This window comes from Amorphotheca resinae (genome assembly GCF_003019875.1).
Source record: "Amorphotheca resinae ATCC 22711 unplaced genomic scaffold M430scaffold_12, whole genome shotgun sequence".
Taxonomy (NCBI): Eukaryota; Fungi; Ascomycota; class Leotiomycetes; order Helotiales; family Amorphothecaceae; genus Amorphotheca; species Amorphotheca resinae.
Genome location: NW_020194482.1, coordinates 1,016,139 through 1,031,511, shown reverse-complemented (window position 1 = coordinate 1,031,511; position 15,373 = coordinate 1,016,139). Strand labels below are relative to the sequence as shown.

Genomic DNA, 15,373 nt, shown 5'->3' with positions numbered 1-15,373 from the left:
GGTCCCGTGATCCCAGACGACGGACCGTGCACATGAGATATTTATTATATAGTTCCTGGGCACTCAAGCCAGAGCAAGCAAAGCCAAGACAGAGGGCAAAAGCCGAGTGCAAGGAAGAGAGAAGAAGCCAGGGAGAGCCAGGAGATATGCCACTCCCGGCCAGAACCCATGAATCAATTCCCAGGCCGGAGAAAAGCTGAGTAATGAGGCGTTGCTTGCGGAGGCGGATGGCAAGAGAGAGTGTTGTGTCTGACGAAGATTGATTGATGGATGGATTCATAAACCGTTCCAGGCCATAGGCCCATGCGGTAGCTGACGAAGAGTCCTCGGTACATGCGGAGGAGAGGATCAGATAAAAAGGCCCCGTCCGTCCCCGTCGGGCCCGGTATCTGATCTAAGGGCCCTCATAAATTAAGCAAAGTAGGCAATAAATCAATAAAGGCAAAAGCAGGTCAAAGAAACAAACGTTCTCACGTTCTCCCGTCGTCGGTGTCAACCCCTGCTCTTTCGCGCTACTTGACATGCTCTATGTCCGTACCTACCTAGCGCCTCCCTACCTTTCCGCCTCCAAAACCTCCCCCAGAGGCAAAATAATCATCGGCGAACTCTTTTCCACCCTCACTCTCCCTTCGCCCTCTGTCCACCCTCCCTTTCGCCCGTGTCTCTTGCTCACTATCTTCGATCTCCTTCGATTCACGCCATCCATCTTCCGACCGACATCCAGCTGATTCCTCGGTGCTCGTCTCGAAGCTCCTGTTGTTCCCGTCGAGTTTCCACGAAGCCGGCACCCTGGCTCTGCAATCGAATACGTACGGAGGATCTGTGGCAGTGGCCCAAATGGCCCAGCCAAATGCAGAGCCCGTCGAAGAGTATGAGTATGTGCAACAACAAGAATCGCCGCACTCAACACTTGCACCTCGGGTCCGGCAAATCGCTGACTGTTGGTAAATAGCTATGAAGGGCTTCCACCCAATTTTTCCCTCGTCCAGAACATGGTCGCCGGCGCCTTTGCTGGCATAGCCGTAAGCCTTCTTCGCACACGGGACTTCCTCTCCTCCAAAAAGCTAACCAGGTTTCAATAGGAGCACACTGTTATGTACCCAATTGATGCTATCAAGGTGCGCAATATTTTGTGTTCATTATACAATGATGTCAGGAGCCATATTGACAGCCTTCGCAGACACGAATGCAAATCCTCAACCCCACACCTTCCGCTGTCTACAATGGCATGATACAAGGAGGCTATCGAATAGCGTCGGGAGAGGGAATCTTGAGTTTATGGCGCGGCATGTCGAGCGTGGTAGTTGGTGCAGGTTGGTTACCGCAAGGAGGCTGGGCCGGAGAACTTCAAAAATTCTGACAGTTGGCCTAGGACCTGCCCATGCCGTTTACTTTGCGACGTACGAAGCAGTGAAGCATGTTATGGGGGGTAATCAGGCTGGTGTGCACCACCCCTTAGCTGCCGGTAGGTCTTGGTGACATTTTTCTTGTTCGCGAGGATTGGACTAACGCCTGGCCAGCCGCGAGCGGAGCTTCCGCAACCATTGCCAGCGATGCGCTCATGAACCCTTTCGATGGTAGGTTAATTCTGGTTGTCCTTCTAGACCAGAGCTGATACTCCGAAGTCATCAAGCAACGCATGCAAATTCATGAGTCAAGAAAGATGTACAAATCAATGTTCGACTGCGCCAGATACGTGTACCGGAGTGAAGGATTATCTGCCTTCTACGTCTCCTATCCCACGACACTGTCTATGACGGTCCCCTTCACGGCGCTTCAATTTCTGGCCTACGAATCGATATCCACATTTATGAATCCAAAGAAAGCTTACGATCCAACAACTCACTGTGTTGCTGGTGGTGTGGCTGGAGGCTTTGCTGCGGCCCTGACGACGCCAATGGACGTGGTTAAGACGATGTTACAGACGAGAGGGACAGCAACCGATGCTGAGTTGCGAAACGTAAATGGGTTCGTGGAGGGATGTCGGCTACTTCGCCGAAGAGAGGGCCTAAAGGGATTCTTCAAGGGCGTACGACCTCGTGTGGTGACAACTATGCCGAGCACTGCTATTTGCTGGTCGGCGTATGAGGCTTGCAAGTAAGTCTTATCCAACCTCTAAATGGAGGGGACTATGCTAACGCGCTCTCCCAGGGCCTACTTCATCCGCCAAAATGATTCAATTGTCTAGGATGCCTTGACATTATGAGGATTCTTCACCAGGAAGGGATATGCAATCCTCAAGTCGATGACTGCAGCCTCTCAGCCTATCAAAATCACGCTCTAATACTTCCTCTCTGGCACTGAGGCTTGCACACGTTTTCGCTCTCCCGGAACGTGCAGGGCTTGCACGGGACAACATGTTCTGGATATCTTCAACACTCGCTACCCTGACTCTGCGTCGCCGGAGAATGCTCGCCATTCGCGAGATCAACTCGATCTGTACATATTTCTCCTAGATCTCTTTTCTTGGAGGCTGCTGGGTATTTGGTCATGAGCGCTTTCACTTTTCCGAGAGGGCAGGTTCAACGGCGTTCAAATAGCATGGGGTGACAAGGTTATAAAAAAACCTTTAGAGCTAGCTAGCTGCTTTATGTACTTATAAGATGAGGGGCTGAAACCGAAGCCTGAATGAAGAGTCTCGATTATATTCTACCTTTCCACGCCGCAGCCCGTCTAGGGCTCTGTGACCGTTCTATCTTGTGAGTTGTAACTGGGCGCTGCTTATTAATATTGGCTAGGGACAAGTAAGGTAAGTACATGGGTAATACTCTGAAGATTACAATAATAGGCCCTCATGCATCACGAATTGGGTGGAAAGAAAATTCTAATTGAGGCGGTGGAGATATATACTATACACAACAATCGTAGCCAAACGGCATTTCTCCTGCTGCTGACACGAGATCCACTTGATGCTGTGGGGGATTCTACCAGGACAACCCCGCCTCTTGTTACCCTTGACTTGCAAGGCACGCCACAACTCCAGGTTTATTGGCCTTGCCTTGCCTTGCCTTGCCTCACATAGGAGAAAGCAGCCGCCTCCAATCTTTTCTCCTCCTCCAACATTTGTCTGGATCTTGACTTGGGCTCTCCAGAAAGCCAAATCGAACCGTTGTCCACTAAGGACTCCCGGCTTCCAAGAGTCGACCGACCCTAAAAATGGTTCTGCGCTCCACTACTCAGTAGCCCTGCGCCCTCGCTCGTATCCCATCAGGCCTACGGGACGACTCTGCGCTCGCCATCCTTCAATGATTCCCGATAAACTTTGCCAGTCACTCAGTACTGTGACATCCGACGAACTGACTTGATTTTGAAATTTTTCAATTCACCCTGGAGTCTTGTTTTCCGGTCGGTAGGCTGGCAACGGCCCATCTTCCCACCTTCCACCTTGCTACGCTATACGTAGATACGTCACAGCAGCCTTGTCCAGGAAAAGGCCTCCAAGCACATGGTCAACCTCCCGCCAAGAACGACTTCTACCACGCTCTTCACTGACAGCAACAGCTTTCCTATCCTACGACTTCTATGAGCCGACCACGAAGCTTCACGCGCGGTTATGATGCGAAACAAGACGGCGTCGTCGCTCCAGAAGACGTACGATGAGTGCTATCTGATCTGCTCAACAGCTGTCTACTTTGAAGGACAGGTATGGCCGTCTCCTCCCCCCTCTCCACCCTTTGTGCATGGCTCGAAGCCGCCGAATCATACCCTTCTAACGCTGTGGCACTTCTAGGGCAATGAAGCAGAAGCCTTGCGGTCGTGGCGCTCGGCGCTCGACCATATCTACTATCACAATGCATACCGAGTTCCAGCCGGTTACGTACCGCGATCTGAGACAGAGAAGGCCCTGAAGGACAGTCTGAGGGAGATGGAGATGCAGTGCAAGGAGAGAGTGGACTTACTTGAAGCTTTGAGACAATCGAGACTGGAGGAGGCTTCGGGCGAGAGGTCAATAGACGAGCGCAAGGGCAAGGCCAGCAGGGCTTCTCCTTCCAGAAAGTCAAGACACTCTTCAGAGATCGAGCACGGTGAACCAGGATATATTGGGAACGGCACAATCCCTGCCGTGAGCTACCCAGATATCTCACGACCGCCTTCACTGCCACAGCGACCTTCATTATTCCCAAGGCGCAGCTCTGAACGTGCAGTTGTAGGGAGCAAAGGGTCAGATCAGGCTTCACATTCTGCACACTTTTCGAGAACGAACGCATCGTCTTCTAGCTTGCTCGCACCGCCAGTGAAGAAGACGTCTCGAAGTCAGAGTCCTGATAAAGGAAGAACCATGCTCCACACATTACGATCGTCTGATAGAAGCAAAAGAAAGCCAAGTCCGAAACCATCTGGGTCCAGCAGGTCGGCAAATCTCGTGACGAATAAAGCTGCAACGCTGGCGTGGCAGTCACTTGGCAGGACAGGCCGAGATAAACTTGGCCGTAGCCAGGACCCGGAGCTTTATAATAGCAGCACGACGCTATCAGACTCCAGTCGGAAAGGAAGCATTGACGATCGAGTGGGTGGAAGGTCTTACTCGTCAGGTAATGTGCGATATGATAGTAGGACAAGAACCCTTGTCCACGACAGGTCCCCCAGACCTCCAAGCCCGGTGGATATATTACCAGGCAACCATGAGTTATCTGGTTCTACGGACCGTTCGAATGACTATCTGTTCCCACCAGCCGGTCCAAACCATGCCGATGCTGTTACAGGATCGAAGCTTACTTCGTCGGCATCGCATGATCCACTTAATGTTACTCTGACTGAACCCAGTATCCCTGTGCCTAAAAGGACGCCTCCTCCACCGCCACCTCGTTCAAAAAAACCGATCAATTTCGAACCTGTATCCTATCCAACATACCTCAAGGAATATCCGGAGACGAGTGCCAAAAAAGCCAAGGCTGAAGCTGAATTTCCGCTGCGGCGCAAGCCGGCAGTAGCAGATGGGGCCGACATCAAGTTGGCTGATGCTTCTCCCAAGCTGTCAAGGAGACCAGCAACAGCGAGCAACTCACCTGCTCGACATTCTGATCGACACCAAGCCAGGAATAATGCGAGACAGGTTGGAAGAAGTGATGCCAGGCGCTCCAAAGATTTGGATATGTCATCTCTCAGTATCGACGATGACACTAATAGCAGTGAAGGCTATGAAGTCAGCCCAAGGAGGAAGCACTTGCAGAAGCAAAAGCAGAAGCAGAAGCAGAGGGAAGATCTGATCCTTGCGGATCCAACCACTCCGACATCTGATGATTCCGATTCTTCGAGTACTGATCCTGAGAAGAAGGCTTGGGAAGAGAAAGTTGCACAGCTCATGAAGAACCTGCCAAAAGGTGTCGACGAAGGAGCTGCGAAACAAATATTCAACGAAATCGTGGTACATGGAGACGAGGTTCATTGGGATGATGTTGCAGGTCTCGAAATTGCCAAGAAGGCGTTAAAAGAGGCGGTCGTTTATCCCTTTCTTCGGCCAGATCTATTTATGGGTCTCAGGGAACCCGCTCGTGGGATGCTCCTTTTTGGACCTCCTGGGACGGGGAAGACTATGCTGGCAAGAGCTGTCGCAACTGAGTCGAAATCAACCTTCTTCTCGATTTCGGCTAGCAGCTTGACGAGCAAGTACCTGGGCGAGTCGGAGAAACTCGTGAGAGCCCTCTTCTCTCTTGCCAAAGCTTTGGCGCCCAGTATCATTTTTGTAGACGAGATCGACTCCTTGCTTTCTTCGCGGTCTGGCTCAGGTGAACATGAGGCTTCGAGACGTATCAAGACGGAATTCTTGATCCAGTGGAGCGACCTACAGCGAGCCGCGGCAGGGAGGGAGCAGAGTGATAAGGAGAAAGAAAGAGGTGATCCTAGTAGGGTTCTAGTCCTTGCGGCTACCAATCTTCCATGGGCCATTGATGAAGCTGCGAGACGTCGTTTTGTTAGGAGGCAGTATATTCCTCTACCGGAGGATGAAACTAGGGCAACGCAGCTGAGAACCCTCTTGGGACACCAGAAGCATAGCCTTAGTGAGGCTGATATCCAGGAGTTGGTTAGGTTAACGGATGGTACGTTCTTCCCAGCGCACCTTGACTAGCATATGCTGATTAGATGGTATTTTAGGTTTTTCGGGATCCGACATTACGGCTTTGGCCAAGGATGCTGCCATGGGCCCGCTACGGTCTCTTGGTGAAGCTCTGCTTCACATGTCTATGGATCAGATTCGTCCGATCCAATTCAAGGACTTTGAAGCAAGTTTGGTCAATATTCGACCTAGTGTCAGCAAGCAAGGCTTGAAGGAGTTTGAGGATTGGGCTAAGGAGTTTGGTGAGCGTGGTGGTTAGCGGGTTAGGAGGCTTAGGTTTTGGGATGAATGATCGTGTTAGCAATGAATTGTATGAATTAAATAAAAGGCTGCTCGGCAATAGATGAAGCTGAGAAGCTGCAGCGTAGTAACACCTCCATTGGAGAAGAACCAATGTAACATTATACAGTCCTCATCCACATGCTAAGTGTGACCGTATATGATATAATACAAGGCGAATTCATTCCCATTTTATACATCAAGCCCCCCAAACGCCAAGTATATGCATACAATGCTCATCCACCTCCTCTCTCTCTCTCTCTCTCAGCCAACCCCTCACCCTCAAACATTCAACGCCTCCACATCCTTCTTCACCTCCTTACCCTCCTCCCCACTCGCCTCCCCCTCACTCTTCTCCTCACTCTTCCTCCTCCTCTTCCTCTCAGCCTTAGCCAGCCTCCTAGCCTCCCTCTCCGCAACCCTCTCCTCCTCCGTCGGCACCGGCGGGCGCGCCTCGATCGGCTCTCCGAACGGCGCGATGATGCTGCTCACTACATGATGGACGTGTTTGGATGCTCGCCAGCCCGGGGTGATAGCTACGATATCGCCGACGCGCAGGGATTCGCGCGGATCATGTACTAGGAGGTGGGCTTTCCGGTTGAAATACTGACCCCGGGGTTAGTTCATACACACATATATATATGGAGGGAGAGTATATCTTGTAATAGAGGAATTCGAGAAAGAGAAGAGGGGGGGAGAGAGGGGAGAGGGCGAGGGAGAGATCAATGAACGAAAGAAAGAATGAAAATAACGAACGCACTTTTCTAATATGATTATTCCACTTCTGATCACCAACCCGTACTTTCACAGTCTTCTGCATCAGGCCCGCCGACACCACCACAGCATTGATTTGTTTCGACGCCTGCTGCGCCATCTTCGTCATCGTCGACGCCATCTTTTCGCGGAGAGAGAGAAAAATGCCGACCGTGTCGTCCGTCAATATTATCTTGCGGGCTCGTAGCTGTATGGATCTCTCTGGACAGAGACAGAGAGAGGTGAGGGAGGTTTCGCGAGTTTTTGGTCGGGATGGCAGGTTTTTCCGCTCCGAGGTTGGAAAGAAGGTGACACGTGATCTTGCCCCCCTTTGTTGGGTAAGATATAGGGATAGGGATACTTGCTTAGGAGTGTTGGTCCTTGTCTGGATGGTTAGATCCTCTTATGGATTTTTTTCTTGGGGCTTGGGTTAAGGAGGAGAGGAGGCTGTTGCGGACGGTTTGGAAATCACTGCGCAAATGGCTCATGTCTGGGTTCATTTTCGGCCGGGCTTAACTCCAGGAGAGATAAAACCCAATGAAGATATACGAATTTAAGCCCCTGACATAGCTTGGACTATCAAAGTCTTGGATGGTAAATCAATCTATTCCTCTTGTAGTCCCTCTGGTATTCGTAACTCCTTAAGCTAATGCTACAGCACAGTAAAACAAATACGAATAAATAAAGGGCGATTAAGAAGGCTTCGTGTCAGTCGTCTGGTATCCATCATTACGGCTCTCAGTCGTTCCACTCCTGATCTTATCTACCTATCGCTGCTTCACGTAGCGACTGTCGTTGTAACACCGTCAGCGACCTCATTCGACGGGTCCGTAGCACCACTCTCGATCCTCTTTTGTTTCTTGTCGGCGTGATCACTGATTTTGAGCAACTCGCTCACAAATGACTCGCCCCACCAGGCACTCGTATACTTGAAGACGTACTTCTCCAGTTTCTTGAAGCTGATTTCTCTCTGCTCAGGAGACATCGTTACAGCGTCGTGAATAGCGCCAGCGAGTTCCTCGGTATTCCACGGGTTGACAATGAGCGCACCGTTCAGAGACTGCGCAGCGCCCGTAAATTCGGAAAGGATCATGACGCCATGTCGCTTCCGCTGAGTCGCAATGTACTCGTAGGAGACAAGATTCATGCCGTCGCGAGTTGATGAGACCAGACAAGCATCGGAGACGGCGTATAACGCTGTGAGTTCCTCGAAGTTGACGGACTGATGAAGGAAGTGGATCGGCATGAATTCGATCGTGCCAAATTTGCCGTTGATTCTTCCAACGAGCTCATTGACGACAGCTCTAAGATTCTGGTATTCTTCAACATCTTGTCGACTTGGGACTGCTACTTGGACCAAGACGATCTTGCCGATCCATTCAGGGTGTTCTGTCAAAAACACTTCCAGAGCGTGCAGTTTCTGGGGAACTCCCTTGATATAATCGAGTCGATCAACTCCAACAATTAATTTGACGCCTGCAAATTTACGCTCGAGCACGGCGATACGGTCTTGTACCGACTTCTTCTCCAGGGCGTCGACAAATTTATCTGGATCGATCCCGATGGGAAAGGCAGCAACCGTAACATGTTTACCTCGAAACTCGACACCGTTCGGAGTTGTTGGGGTTTCTCTGTAGATTGTTAACAAAAAGGGCATCCCGAATTATACCGCCGTGGAGACTTACAAGATCCTCGAGCAACTGCTCAAGAAGTGTCGGGCGTAGTCGTAGGTATGGAAACCAATCAGGTCGCAGTGAAGAACACCTAGGAGTAGAGCCTCTCGCACAGGCAGAATCCTGTATATTTCACTGCTCGGGAACGGGGTGTGGAGGAAGAAGCCGATCTTGACATTCTTCTTTGTCGTGCCAATTTCCTCCCGCAACATCTCTGGCAAGAGCATAAGATGGTAATCATGGACCCATATCAAATCGCCATCTCGTACATCTTTTGCCATTGTCTTCGCGAAAAGACGGTTAACGTCCTTATATGCAGCCCATGCCGACTCATCGAACGTAATTTCTCCGGGGTGGTAGTGGAAGAGGGGCCAGAGGATGGAATCTGTCGGTCTTGTCAGTACGATCGACTGTCACTTTACGTAGCGAGACATACTGGAAAAGCCATTGTAATGCCTGTCTGCAAGTTCATCATCGACAAAGACTGGGACTGCGCTATACTCGTCCTTCAGTCGCTTCACCATGGGTCCAGCTTCAGCATCTGGCACCTCCAGGCCGGGCCAGCCGTACCATTGGAAGGTAGTGCTCTTTGATAATCCGCTCAGACCGGTGACGAGACCGCCGGATGACATGGAAAATGCGTATGTGCCATCGTCAGAGCGTTTGATCGTGATCGGAAGGCGATTAGACACAACCAGCAACCTGCCTTGCACCTTGGGCTCCTGGACCAAGGAAGGCATCTTGAGGATGTAGAGGGGATTCGATGTTGGTGGAAACGGGCACCGAGAGATGCGGCGTGGATGAGGGCGAAGAGGACTGGTGGAGGGGAGGGTACTCTTGGGACAGAGCAGAAGAAAAAAGGTGACAAAGAGGTGACGAGCGGTTGGGCTTATGAGGGGTACCACGCCTATTAGCTATTATTCGGCGATGGGCAGGAATTGATTAGGCGTGCAGGAGAACTGTATACATCCAGCTATAACGGTAGAATTATCGATGATGCGACGATGCGACGAGGCGGCGATTAAGAGAATTTCTGTAGGTGAAGCAGAGGGGCCAGTTGCAGAGCTGGAGAAGCTGGGAATCTTTTGTCTTTTGGATCTGGACTGGCCAAACGACGTAATTGTTCCATCAGGACCCAGAAGCGAGAGCCCCCGCTACTAGCGCAGACGACCTATTCTCTCCCCTCTGCAGACAACACCCGCTGTTTCTAGATTCTTCGAATTTGTCGGATTCTTCTCACTCTCCTCTTCTACCCTTATCCTCCTCTTCTCCTGAGCTGGGTCTAGCAAAATCATCATAGTTTACTGGCAAAGGGGAAAGGGAGAATAGAACCTCCCTTGACCCGGGCCACCTCCCTCGTGTTCTTTCCATTGGCTCAGGCGGTCCAACACCAAGCACCTGCTCGGGCTGGGGTTTGCAGGAAAACATCACCGAGAAATACTCCGGTCTTGAGCTTGGAGTGCTGTCGACAAATGGGTCCCTTTGCCTCTATATGGTCAACGACTCGTGCTTTTTTATTATTTTTTGTTTTCTGTGCTTTCCTATCTCTTTTCTGCCTTCTATTATCTTCTTCTTGCCGTGCAACAACCTAAAAAGCTTGTCTCAACTCATGCTTGGGTTGCGCAGATGTGAAGATCAAGTCTGGAATACGAGACCTTCCCCAATTATTCGTGTGCTGGAAGCAAGAGCTTTCATATTCACTCTTCATAGCTTAACGCCTGTTACTCGCCCCTTCTACGTATCTGGATACTAAACCTGCTCTTGATATTCGTCCAGGAGGAATAGCCAACTTCATCCTTCCCTCATGGCATGATTTTCCCTGATTCCTGAATGAAGCCGGCTATGGGCTTTGCGAGCTGCCCGGTGGGCGGGGGATCAAGTGCAGAAGGTGAAAAGGGGAGGTGAGCGAGCAACTCATGCAGTTATCATTCACAACGTCTCTTCAGATCCCTTACTGGTATGCCTATAGGCAGGCACTAGCCAACAATAAAATTAACACAAAACATTATTTCAGTCCATAGTCGAATAATATAATGCTCTAGAAAGATATGCGTTGACTTGAGGTCCAATCCATATATATTTTGAGTAAAATCCAGCAGACCTGTGCAAATTCCCCCGAGGGTCCCTTACAGAAGTCCAACCCACCACTTCAGATCTCCTCTAGGGACACCCTTTATCATAATCACCAACATGCGCTGGATTACCCCCAGAATCTAAACAGTAATTTACACACGTGACTAACCCCCCTGAAGATCCCGCCTCTCCGGGACAAGAAACCCACCACATGCTTTGCGCCTTGGTAGATGTAAGTGTTCTCTTGACCCACAAAAAACACCTCTATCACTTGAGGAATACATGATATGTATCAACCAGCTTCTGAATCCCAGACACCCCTGGTCGTTCCCAATCCTTCACGTGATCCCCAGGGGGTTAGGGGGATTGACTCATCTCCAAGTTCCAGATAGGGAGATAGATAGATAAGTTAAGGTATCTATATACAGCACTCCAATACCCCTCCCATTTTTTAAATCCCAAAGGAAGAAGAAGTCCCACACCACGGGGGGGCGAAACTCTTCGCCTGAATATGGACGTTTCAGCCAGCAATCCAATATTCCATCTCCGCCTCGCAACACCAGACGACATCCCCACGCTACGTCTCCTAATCGACGCTTCAGTGCGGGGTCTCCACACCGCGCACTACACGCCTACCCAGATCAGCAGCGCGCTAAAGAACGTATACGGCGTCGACACGCAGCTGCTCCAAGACGGGACGTATTTCGTAGTCGAGACCCCAACCACAGCAGCAGGGAGCCGCATCGTAGTAGGCTGTGGGGGCTGGTCACGCCGCGCGACGCTGTATGGGGGAGATGTCTTCAATTCGCGAAATGATAATGTGTTGGATCCAGAGAGGGACGCGGCGAAGATCAGGGCGTTTTTCGTGCATCCTGAGTGGACGAGGAGGGGCATAGGTGGGATCTTGTTGAGGGCTTGTGAGGAGGCGGCGAGAAGGGCGGGGTTTAAGAGGGTGGAGATGGGGTCTACGTTGACTGGGGTGCCGTTTTATGCATCGTGTGGTTATGGGGAGTTGATCGGGGGGAGGGTGGAGGAGAGGTTGGAGAATGGAGATGTGTTGGCTATTGTGAGGATGGGGAAAGAGCTGGTGTGATGAAGAGGGCCTTTGGTTTCTGTTGGATTCAAGAGGCTGTCCAGGATATCTGGAATGACTTGGCACGAAGATGAAGTTGCCTCGGAGAGGGAGGGAGTCGCGAGAAAGGAGTCATTCGTTGCAGCGGGGTATGAGTGACCCCAGGGCCTGGCCGAGTCGCTGGACTTCTGTCGAGGATCTGGTAAACTTCACACAGACTTTTCATTACGGCCAATTTGTCTCTCACAAGCGTCTAATATAGTGGAAGAAGCCATTCTTTTCATTCTCATTATTCATCCATTTATCCTCCTACTCCTTCGTCGATAGAGCCCCAAACTTCATAGAGGAATTCCAGAATATACATTACTGCTTCGCATTTGTTTTCGCGCTAGCTTCCGCCGTCAACTTCAATGCCCTCGGAGCATCTTTCTTCGGGATGTATAATTCAACAAATTGGAGAACCTCGGCAGCACTGAATTGCTTATCCTCGAGTAGTTGATGCACCTGGGCTTTGGTTTTGACCTGGTAGGTCTTCACCTTACCCTCCGGAGCGCCAAATACCCTCGGGAGCTCCTTGAACTGCCACGGTGCGATGTCATTATAAACTGCATCCATGCCGTGGATGAAGCGCTCAATAGTGAAGCCCTCGTTGCAAATTACGAATCTGTGAAATATGGTGAGTGATTGAAGTATATACTTTTGGAAAACCGAGGACATACATGATTGGCTTTAGATTAAGACGGACCATTGTACTGATCTCTTGTGCTGTGAGCTGTAAAGAGCCATCGCCGACAAACAGGATAGTTCGATGTTTTAAACCAGCGTCACGAGCAGCAAGCGCTGCCCCCTGGCAAGCACCGACAGAGTAGCCAATGCTACCCCACAATACTTGACTAAGAGCGGTGACGCCCTTGGGGAACTTGGTCTCCCAGATTCCAAAATTCGATGTTCCCGTCTCTGTGACGATAATATCGTTCTCCTTCAAAAACTCTCCTGCTCTCGGCCAGAACCAGGCTTGGGTAATGGTTTCTGAATTATCTTCGTTCTCTTTGACCTTGTTTTTCATTTTGGGACCAGGAACTGCTGACAATTTGCTCATGTCAACCTGCTGGATGACTTTGCGTAGAACACCTCTCATGCTAACTCCGGGGTATTCAGAATATCGAACAGTGACGTGCGTACTGTGGAAATCGATCGTATTGAGCTGTGAAGTTTTATATGAGAATCCGGCGGTGTTGAAATCGCTCTATATGGCGTTAGTCTATTGAACCATCATGCACCACATTCAATCCTTACCTTAATAGCGCCTATTGTGAGAATAAGATCTGAAGCTTCAACAAACTCCTTGACCTCAGGTTGGCTTCCATCTCCGGCATAGACGCCGCCGTAGGTGGGGTGCGTTTCGTTCACAGCCCCCTTTCCCATTGGTGTTACAAAAACGGGCAATCCGGTCTTGGCGATTAGATCGTGGACCTCCTCTAGTACCTTATGCCGAATAGCACATGCATCCACGAGGATAATTGGATTGCGAGCCGCAAGAAGGTACTTCAAGACAACTTCTACAACATAGTCTTCCTTGGCGGGGTCATTATCGGGATAGCGTAGATCAATCGGTGTCTTCAGCCGTTCTCCCTCAACCTTCTTTTGGACCATATCAGTGGGAAGAGTAATGTATACTGGCCGGCTTTGAATCCAGCATTGTTGAAGGGTGTGATCGATCAGCGGAGCAGCCTCAATAGCGTCTTCGAGCTTGGCCATACTGCAACTAATTTCCTTATTCATATCAGAAAACACATTGAAGTTGCCGTTGCCTAGTGTATGGTGCAGAAGCATCCCATCTTTCTGTGATAGAGTTGAAGGTGTGCCGACGATGTGGACGACGGGAACATGCTCGGAGTATGCGCCTGCTATAGCGTTGATCGCCGAAAGCTCCCCCACTCCAAAAGTGGTCATAATCGCTGATATACCCTTCACCCTCGCATATCCATCTGCGGCATAGCCTGAAGGAGAGTTAGGACTAAACTGCGCAGCTCTCTTGGTCAAAAAGAAAGGGCAGAGGCGGAGAGACACAAAAAGAGCGAACGAGCTCAATCAATAAATGAATAAATTTCAATCATCAAACATAGCTCTGACAGGGCATATATATTTGAATATAATATCCTAGAGAAAGCTGATTTCCATCTAGTGCAGCTTGAGGGAAGCTCACCAGCATTGAGCTCATTGACGTTGCCCACCCATTTCAGACCAGCCTTATCAAGGTAATCAAGTGCTACCAGGTTATAATCTCCAGGGACGCCGTGGACTGATCTGACACCAATTTGATGGAGTCTTGTGAAGAGGTACTCGGCAACGTCGACAGGCGTCTTGAGAGCAGCGGTACGAATGTCCGTCATGTTGGAGGAGATCGGCTCTCAATTGAGTGCTCAATCTCTGCGAGGTACGCTTTTACTCAGGATTTAGAGAAGAAATAGCGAGAAGTAGCGGAGATCAAAGATGAAAAAAAGAGAATATAAAGAGAACAGAAAGCAAGAGGCAACGCACAGAAGAAGGCAAGGCAAGGTAACAGAAACATGATGTAATGACGATAAGGAATGCAGAGGATGATGTCTCGGCAGGATCTACCTTATAGAAAGCGCGCCACTTATATGGCTATGACGCCGTCCATGAATCGTACGATCGATTGAAGGGCGGGAACGGTGGGGAAACCATATCAACTAGACAGGCACGATTGGCCGACCCAAGGTACCGACCGATGCGTGTACTGTATGGATGTCCCTAGTCCATCTGTACTTCGCGCGAAGTATAAGTAGGTAACAAGGTATATAATATGTGAGAATCGCTTGCGGGGAGTGTGGAGCAGATGCCACCAACCAAGAAGCGCGCGAACTGTTTCCCATAGCCTCTGCAGAGAAAGGAATGTGATGAATGGTGGATGGTGGATGATGGATGATGGATGTTGAGAGATGACATTGCAACAAGGTACCCACGATGTACCAAGTACCAGAAGACATGCTGGAAGGTGTAGACATATAGAATCTTTATATACACCCCTCGCCGTGCCCCTATCCCCTCGCTAATGACCTTCCCAACTGCCGGCGTGGCTTATCCGTGGCTTATCCGAGCGCAGAGGTCCGTCCCTGTGTGTGGCTGGTGAAGTTGTGTTCCAAACTTCCAACATTCCTAGACCTCCCCCCGACCATCTCCAGGCGGCTCTGTCGAGAAACGAGAATCGGGAAACGGGACGAGAGAAAAGTCGAAAAAGCCCGGTCGCATCGCAGGAGATGCCAAGCCGTGCCAGCTCCAATGTTCTGAACTTCTAATCATCTATCATCCATAACTCCCGACCTCCTGCATTCTTTGTCTGCGACCGCCTTTGTCTCTCCGCCTGCCTAGCTCTCCTCCACCCGCAAGACGCTCCAGACCATCCCGCCGACTAAACTGACAATCGCCCTGACAACCGCCCTGACG

At 50.3% G+C, this 15,373-nt stretch overlaps 6 protein-coding genes across 6 annotated transcripts; 3 read left to right on the top strand and 3 right to left on the bottom strand.

Moving 5' to 3' along the window:
- Window positions 1-837: 837 nt before the first annotated feature.
- M430DRAFT_108817 (hypothetical protein) lies at window positions 838-2,188 on the top strand (the record flags this gene model as incomplete). The annotated part of the gene is made up of 8 exons (XM_024861237.1): window positions 838-875; window positions 953-1,022; window positions 1,083-1,118; window positions 1,181-1,313; window positions 1,373-1,465; window positions 1,521-1,577; window positions 1,626-2,097; window positions 2,152-2,188. 8 exons carry the CDS (start codon window positions 838-840, stop codon window positions 2,186-2,188), a joined length of 936 nt encoding a protein of 311 aa, XP_024717542.1.
- A 1,677-nt stretch (window positions 2,189-3,865) lies between these two features.
- Window positions 3,866-6,314, top strand: M430DRAFT_108891 (hypothetical protein; the record flags this gene model as incomplete). Its single annotated transcript, XM_024861242.1, has 2 exons — window positions 3,866-6,038; window positions 6,094-6,314. The coding sequence occupies 2 exons, from the start codon at window positions 3,866-3,868 to the stop codon at window positions 6,312-6,314; spliced, it is 2,394 nt and encodes a 797-aa protein (XP_024717541.1).
- A 365-nt stretch (window positions 6,315-6,679) lies between these two features.
- On the bottom strand, window positions 6,680-7,229 carry M430DRAFT_77556 (hypothetical protein; the record flags this gene model as incomplete). The annotated part of the gene is made up of 2 exons (XM_024869575.1): window positions 6,680-6,940; window positions 7,095-7,229. Coding segments are annotated over 2 exons (396 nt in total), but the record flags the coding sequence as incomplete, so codon positions are not given.
- A 636-nt stretch (window positions 7,230-7,865) lies between these two features.
- M430DRAFT_22604 (glycosyltransferase family 20 protein) lies at window positions 7,866-9,500 on the bottom strand (the record flags this gene model as incomplete). Its single annotated transcript, XM_024864727.1, has 3 exons — window positions 7,866-8,718; window positions 8,773-9,145; window positions 9,197-9,500. 3 exons carry the CDS (start codon window positions 9,498-9,500, stop codon window positions 7,866-7,868), a joined length of 1,530 nt encoding a protein of 509 aa, XP_024717539.1.
- Window positions 9,501-11,344: 1,844 nt separating this feature from the next.
- M430DRAFT_22603 (hypothetical protein) lies at window positions 11,345-11,926 on the top strand (the record flags this gene model as incomplete). Its single annotated transcript, XM_024864726.1, has 1 exon — window positions 11,345-11,926. One exon carries the CDS (start codon window positions 11,345-11,347, stop codon window positions 11,924-11,926), a length of 582 nt encoding a protein of 193 aa, XP_024717538.1.
- Window positions 11,927-12,268: 342 nt separating this feature from the next.
- On the bottom strand, window positions 12,269-14,298 carry M430DRAFT_109277 (hypothetical protein; the record flags this gene model as incomplete). Its single annotated transcript, XM_024861267.1, has 4 exons — window positions 12,269-12,569; window positions 12,625-13,151; window positions 13,202-13,905; window positions 14,112-14,298. The coding sequence occupies 4 exons, from the start codon at window positions 14,296-14,298 to the stop codon at window positions 12,269-12,271; spliced, it is 1,719 nt and encodes a 572-aa protein (XP_024717537.1).
- Window positions 14,299-15,373: the final 1,075 nt, after the last annotated feature.